The sequence below is a fragment of the Neophocaena asiaeorientalis genome, unplaced genomic scaffold, assembly GCF_003031525.2.
Source record: "Neophocaena asiaeorientalis asiaeorientalis breed wild unplaced genomic scaffold, Neophocaena_asiaeorientalis_V1.1 scaffold54, whole genome shotgun sequence".
Classification (NCBI taxonomy): domain Eukaryota; kingdom Metazoa; phylum Chordata; class Mammalia; order Artiodactyla; family Phocoenidae; genus Neophocaena; species Neophocaena asiaeorientalis.
This window is the reverse complement of record NW_020174938.1, coordinates 1,223,376-1,230,570: the sequence shown is the minus strand read 5'-3', so window position 1 is coordinate 1,230,570 and position 7,195 is coordinate 1,223,376. Positions and strand designations below refer to the sequence as shown.

At 47.6% G+C, this 7,195-nt stretch overlaps 1 protein-coding gene across 1 annotated transcript; it reads right to left on the bottom strand.

The window, feature by feature from the left end:
• Window positions 1-6: 6 nt before the first annotated feature.
• Window positions 7-948, bottom strand: IMP3 (IMP U3 small nucleolar ribonucleoprotein 3). Its single transcript, XM_024761740.1, has one exon. The coding sequence runs from the start codon at window positions 848-850 to the stop codon at window positions 296-298; it is 555 nt and encodes a 184-aa protein (XP_024617508.1). The 5' UTR covers window positions 851-948; the 3' UTR covers window positions 7-295.
• Between the last annotated feature and the right edge of the window lie 6,247 nt (window positions 949-7,195).

The following is a 7,195-nucleotide window of genomic DNA, read 5'->3' as shown; positions in this document are numbered from 1 at the left end:
CCAAAAATCATTGCTTTCACACTACAATGTTTCGGGTACAAGAATGTAACAATTCCCCAGGGCAGCGCAAAACCGCTTCCCATTGTCTCTTAAGGCAGTCATTTAATTACCAATTGTCCAAAGGCTAAGAAAATTTTGTGGAAAAAGGGCGTACCCTTTGGCTCTGTGAGGGCCTGTAGCTGAGGAGCCAAGTTCTTGGCTGACACACTCTTGGTGAGGGCGCCTTCACAGAATCTCAGGCATCAGGTCTCAGCTTCCCCATCAATAAAATGCAGTCCTGGCGAGGGAAGACCCGCTAGGCTTCCAGATCGAAGTCATCACGCTCCTCATTGTACTCCAGCACGTGCCGCTTGATCTTGGACGAGTCAACCCAGGTGACGAAGTCCTCCATGCTGCGCGTGACAAGGAAGGCGGGGTCGGTGACCACGTCGGGGCCCACGCGCACGTGACCCTGCTCCACGAATGCCACGGCGGCCTGGAGGTGCTGCGCCATGCGCAGCTTAAGGAGCACGGTGGGCAGGCGGCGGCGGCAGAAGGACGAGGCCGTGACGAAATCGCAGAGCTCCAGAGACCCGCGCGTGGGGATTAGGCCGAGAGCATACAGTTTGTCCAGCAGCGCGGCCGAGGAGCGCACGCGAAATGGGTCGCGCTCCGGCAGGTCCCGCAGGCGCCGCGCCAGCTCGCGCACAGCACGGCTCAGCTGGTTGTAGCGCGTGTAGTCCTCGCGCCGTTGCAGCCGATAACGCCGCAACACGCGCAGCTCGTGCAAGTTGTGATCAGTGACCTCCCAGTTCAGGAAGTCCACCTGCTTCAGCAGCTTCTGCTCGTGGAACTTAAGCTTCCGCACCATGACGGCGGCTTGGATGCTGCAGGACCCGTGGCTCAGCGCGCGTTCCGGCGCCCGCGCGACTTCCGCCTCAGCACTGCTAGACCGGGCCTGGGGACCCTGGGCCAATAAAAGGAAGGCTCAGTGCTACGCCCTCTGTTTCCACTGGTCAGGGTGGGGCCACGCCCCGCGTCTGTATCTCGCGATTCTTCTCTTCTTCGCGTTCTCTGAGGGAGGCGGGGAAAGAGCGCTGGTAGACACCTGGGACAAGAGGGGGGCACCAAAGACGAGTCTGCGCGGTTTTAAGTCGTCTAGAATTAATCACCTAGTGCCGTAATTATTTCCTCTCATTTAGATTTCTGCCATTCAGTGCCTCTCTGAAACTGGCTTAAGAGGCCAGTTCCGGGAAAGGGGGGTGACTGTCGCGCTAGTTTGGTTGAATTTACTGTGCTGACCGTGGCGGGCGGGGGAGGGTCCTCCGACCTCGTGGCGGGCTTCCCCGAGCCGGCCGGGGCTGATCGGGTATGCCCACCGCCCACTAGCGCCAGGTCCATTAGCAGGCGGGCGGAACGGTTTCTCCCTGCCAAGTGGGGCTAGGCGCCACCGAACCTATGAAATACCGATTCCCAGGCTGCTTCCTACACCCACAGAATCGGGATCTACACCGGAGTCACCTGGAAATCTGTATTGTTAACAAGAATGCCAGGTGATTCATAAAACCCAGTAAGTTTGAAAAGCTTGGATAGTACAAGTGCTGACCCTTTAATCCGGGCTCAAACGAATTAGCTTGACAGGGTGCATTTCTGGTGCCGAGTATTTAGTTAACTTAACACTTTTTCTGCTAGTTGTATCTGTTTTAGCTTAGTGTAGCGCTACAGGACTAACTTCTTTATTTGCCCAAGACTTTGACGCCACCTAGCTTCTTCGCCTATCATTTTGTTTTATTTTTGTACGCTTCTCATTGTTTTTTAAAAATATAATATTTGATATATGGAATCTACTATATGTAAGATACAAAGTATAATGAATACTTGTGGACCCAAGAGCCAGTTTAAGAAAGCATCACCAGGACCACTTCATCTACGTATTCCAGCCACTCCCCCAGTGAGAGGTAAAGGTATCTACTCTCCTGAATTTAGTGTTTATTTTTACCTTTTGTTTAAAAAGAAAAAATTTTTTAATTTAAAAAAATTTAAAAAGGAAAAGTTTTATCATTGTAAATGCATCCCTAAATACTGAGAACCTTCTTACTCAAAGTGTAGTCCATGGATCAGCAGAGAGCTGTTGGAAATGCAGAATTTCAGGCCCCATTTCTGACCTACAGAATCAGAATCTGCATTTAACCAGACCCCCAGGTAATTTGCATGCACACTGACATTTGAGAAGTGTTGTTTAGAAGACATCACATCGTGTGGAGTTTTCTATCTGTAGCTGCAGTTTTTTTTTTTAACTGTTGCATTATATTCCATTGTTTGGTTCTATCTAATTTATTAATCCATCTCCTGTTGGATTTTTTTGGAGGGAATATTTTTAGCAGTGCTACTATTAAAATTCTTGTAGGTTTCCTGTTGCACATATGTAGTAGCTTCTGTTGAATAGTATACATCTTGAAGTTGAATTGCTCAGTTGTAAAGTATGCATGTAAAGTATGCATGAACATGTAAAGTGCATGTTGAGCTTTACTAGATATTGCCAAATGGTTTTCCAAAGGGGCTGTACCAGTTTATATTCCTTTGACAGTGCATGGGCGTTCCCTTTGCTCCTCATTCTTGACAACACTTGGTTGTTAGATTTTTAAAAATATTTGCCAATCTGATGAGTGTGTGATGGTATTTAACTGTGATTTTAATTTGCATTTCCTGATGAATAAAGGTTTCATATGTGTTTCCTCCTCTATAGAATGCCTCTTTGTGTCTTTTGTGTATTATTCTATTGGATTATGGGGTAAGTAGAATAATGGCCCCCCAAAGATGTTCACCCAGAACCTGTGAATGTTACCTTACATGAAAAAAGGGATTTTGCAGATGTGATTAAATTAAGGATCTTGAGACCATGACATTGTCCTGGGTGAGTCTCATGTAATCACAAGTGTCCTTATAAGTGAAAAAGGGAGGCAGAAGAGTCAGGGAGATGTGGTGATACATACAGAAGTCTGAGGTGTGATTGCTGGCTTTGAAGATGAATGGGGGCCATGAGCAAAGGAGTGTGGGCAACCTCTAGAAGCTGGAAAAGGCAAGGAAATGGAATTTTATTTAGAGCCTCCAGAAGGAACACAGCCCTTGCTGACACTTTGATTTGAGCCGAGTGAGATCCAGTTTGGATTTCTGGTCTCCAATACTGTAAGATAATAAATTTGTGTTGTTTTAAGCCACTAAGTTTGTGGTAATTTGTTACAGCTGCAATAGGAAACTAATACAGACTGTTTGCTTTTTTCTAATTGATTTGAAGGTGTACTTTGTATGTTCTGGATATTAGTCCTTAATCAGTTATCTATGGTGCAAATACCTTTTCCCAGTTTGCACTTTATCCCCACCCTTCATACTCCCCCAGCCTCACTCCCTTCTATCTTCAGCCCTTGCTCAATGTGTCTGCAGGAGGACTCTTGGTTAACTTCCTTCTCCCCAGACAATAAACATAATAAATAAGTAAACTATATATGTTAGCAGGTGATAAGTGTCATGAAACAAAACTGAGCAGGATATAGGAGAGCTTGGGATGAGGATGGGCTGTAATTTTAAGCAGGGCATGTCAGGGTAGGTCTTACTGAGAAGGTGATATTTCATAGGGGGTTAGCCATGTGGATATCTAGGGGAAGAACATTTCAGGAAGAGGAAACAGTGAGTGCAAATGCCTTAAGACAGGAATGTGCCTGGCATATCAGAAGAAGAATAACGAAGCCATCTTGGTTGGAGCAGAGTGCTCTAGGGGGTGAGGAAAGGGGGCTCAGATAACAGAGGCTCCATAGGCTCTTTTAAGGACTTTGGTTTTTAGGTTAAGTGAGATGAGGACACTGAAGGATCTTGAGCCGAGAATTGACATCTAACATGTTTTAAAAGGATCGCTCTGACTGCTGTGTTGAGAATAGACATATTCTTAGGAGGCAGGGCTGGAAACATAGAGGCCATTAGGAAGCTGTTGTGGTGGTGCATGCAAGAGAGGTGGTAGCTGGGACCAGGAAAGCAGTTGTGAGATGCCAATGAGAGAGGAGTCCCAGAATAAGGAGAGGGTCAAAGGATGGCTCCCGTTTTGGACCTAAGCAAGTGGAAGAAAGTACTCATCACCTGAGATGGGGAAGGCTGCCAAATAGGTCAGATTTGGGGGGCAAGATTAGAAATTCAATTTTGGACATGTTCGGTTGGAGATGTCTATTAGACATTCAAAGGGAGATGTCAAGGAGAAAGATATGTGAGTCTGGTATTTTATTTTTTATTTTTACTTTTTTATTTTTTGCCAAACCTTGCGGCATGCAGGATCTTAGTTCCCCGACTGAACCCGTGCCCCCTGCAATGGAAGTGCGGAGTCCTAACCACTGGACCACCAGGGAATTCCCTGAGTCTGGTATTTTAGAGAAAGGCCTGGGCTGGTGATTTAAAATTTGGGGTATTATTGGTAGAAAGATGGTGTTGGATGCCATGAGCCTGGGTGAGATTGTCAAAGAAGTGAATATAGAGAGAAAAAGACAAGAGGACCACTTAACTAATAGTCCACTCTAGTGTTAAGAATTATTGGAGAGGGGCTGCCCTGGTGGCACAGTGGTTAAGAATCCTCCTGCCAATGCAGGGGACAGGGGTTCGAGCCCTGGTCTGCGAAGACCCCAAAAGCATCCAATAAATAAATCTTAAAAAAAGAAAAGAATTATTGGAGAGAAGCGGATGAACCAGTGTAGTAGAAGGGAAACCGGGAGAGTATGGTCTCCCCAGTGCAAGTGAAGACAGTGTATCCAGGGGGAAGTAGTGATCAACCTGGTCAAATGCTACTGAGAGGCTAAGAGGAAGGCTGAGAATAGCCAATAGGTCACTGATGACTTTGATAAGCATAGTTTCAGTGGAGTGTGAGGGTGAAAGAATGGCTAGAGGGGTTTAAGAAGAGAAAGGGAGGAAAGATGTTGCAGGCAGCTAGTAGAGATGGCTATTTTGAGGAATTTGCTGCAAAGGTGAGCCCATAAATGGGGAAATAGCTGGTGGGGAAAGTGGAGTTGAGAATCTACGTTCTAAAGATGTGGGTTGACTTTTCCCTCAATACCTACATCTTGTTGGTTGTCATTCCAGTCTGTTCTACCCCCATAGAATCTCAAATTTACTTCTCCCCAGCCCATTACCCCTGCCCTACCTCAGGCCCTCATCATCTCTTCTCTGCATCACTATAGTAATAGTCCAGTGTGTTCACCACGCTGCCACCAGTGGAGTCAGCCTGGAAACCACTGGCCACAGCTCTCCCTTGCTGATTCCTTTCCTAAAGGAGGAAAGTTAGCTATCTGGATGGGGGTTGGATGCTGTTTCCTGTGTCCAAATCAGGGTCCCATCAGGAAAGAGAGAACACACTCCAATTAGAGTAATGTGAGGAGAATTTAATAAAGGGACTTTTTCCAAAGGCATGGGCAGGGTGTAGGGAACCACAAAAGTTAGTGCAGTTGCCTGAGATTAGTAACTGCGGGCCCTGTTACCCAGAGATTTGAAGAGGGTTGGAAGTAGAAGATATAGGTTCTGGAAATCTCTGTGAAGCTGCAGAATGAGTTTCCCCCAAGAACCTGGAAATAAGGTGGCCACTGTGAGATAGAAACCACCCTCCCTCCGCCCCTGAACAGATATGAGAGTAAATGCAAGGTGTAAATGTGCGTAAACATGTGACTGAAGTATTTGCGAACCAACTAAAGACCACCAGGGTGGTGGCTGGGGGCCCCTCAGTGGGGTGGGGCTACACTAGGCCCCTAGCTGGGTGAGCAGAGATCCCATCCATTGTATTAAGTGAGCTAATAAAGGTAAACTGTTTACAGGAGTCTAGCACTCAGCAAGCACTAAGGAAGTAGCTGCTACTCTTAAATCCAGCTTGGAGACAGGCTCTGCGAACAGAAGATCAAAGAAAAGGGGTGCCCCCAAAGCAGCTGGGGAAACATATTCAGGCTCTGGTCCTGAAGATACTAGGCTGAACTGAGTCCTTAGAATCAAGACTGCCCCTATGGCGGGGGACAAGATCTCAAGGCTTCTTGGCTGAGAGACTTATACCATCCTTTCTTCCCCTCTTGGGGTTTCCAGGTTCCCTGCGCTAAACTTCTGGTAACTGGGCTTCCTAAGAAGCAGCCCAAACTGCCTTGATCTATTGATACAAATATTTGGGTCTGCCTGACAGTTGAATTTCTCTGTGTAAGTTAATACTTGGGCTTCTGGGGTTTGGACATAAGCCTGTATCCCGGCCAAATGCCAGCTCTGCCTAGGGAATTGGATCTACTCACTGCACCAGTGAAATTGGTTTTTGGAGCCAGAGGCATGCAAATTACACCCCTCAAAACAGTCTAAGGTGCCCACCTTTATAGTGCTACCTTGTGCCAGTTAATCTGCAACAAGTGGGAGGAATGAGAATGAGGGGGAAGGAAGTTCTAGTTAGAGCAGTAGACAAGGCTCCAGGGCTTAGCCAGGAAGGGGAGTAGGGCCCAAAGCCTTTGCTTCACCGTAGGTACATCCTCCTCCAGAAAGCCTTCCTTGATCCTTGCTCAACCCAGGCTGGAATAGGTGCCCTCCCATTCACATTTCATGGCACTGGTCTCACCGAGCAGGGAACATCTCTTTACTTGTCCTGACACATCTGAGCTTCTGGTAGGTAAGGACAATGCCTTATTCGTCTTTGTAAACCAAGGGGCCTGGTACAGAATACTCAGTTAATGTTTCCTTGAGTGGAAGGTTGGATGAATGAGAGACAGAATGAAAGAATGGAGAACAAGAGGGTGGACTTGTCATTTGACAAGAGGGTGTCAAACTCTCCGACTACCTTGTTGTACTGTAATCTCCAGTGCCCAGCACAGTGCCTGGCAGAATCAATGCCCAGGGTCAAGTCCCCTTTACCTCTTCCCGGAACCCTACCCCGACCACTCCTCTCTCCTGGGTGCTGCCGGCAAAGACAGGACATCCAGTCTCCGCCGGCCGCCGCACGAAGGGACACGGAACCCGATCCTGCCGGGTCTTGTTACCGTCGCTACAGATGTAGAGTCTTGTCTTCCCCCGCCCCGAAGGAAGTCGCCCAAGACAGGGTTGCTCCTGGCCTTGTCTGGCTAGGGTACTAGGACCCGCAGCAGCCCGTATCTAAACTATCCAAACCTTCTCAGGCTTCTTCCATGAGGGCGCCGCTGGCTCTGGGGCCCCCTCCAGAGAGCAATGG

What these genes read in the sequence shown, in the direction of transcription:
- IMP3 (XM_024761740.1), bottom strand. Translation starts at nt 850, where the DNA reads ATGGTGCGGAAGCTTAAGTTCCACGAGCAGAAGCTGCTGAAGCAGGTG.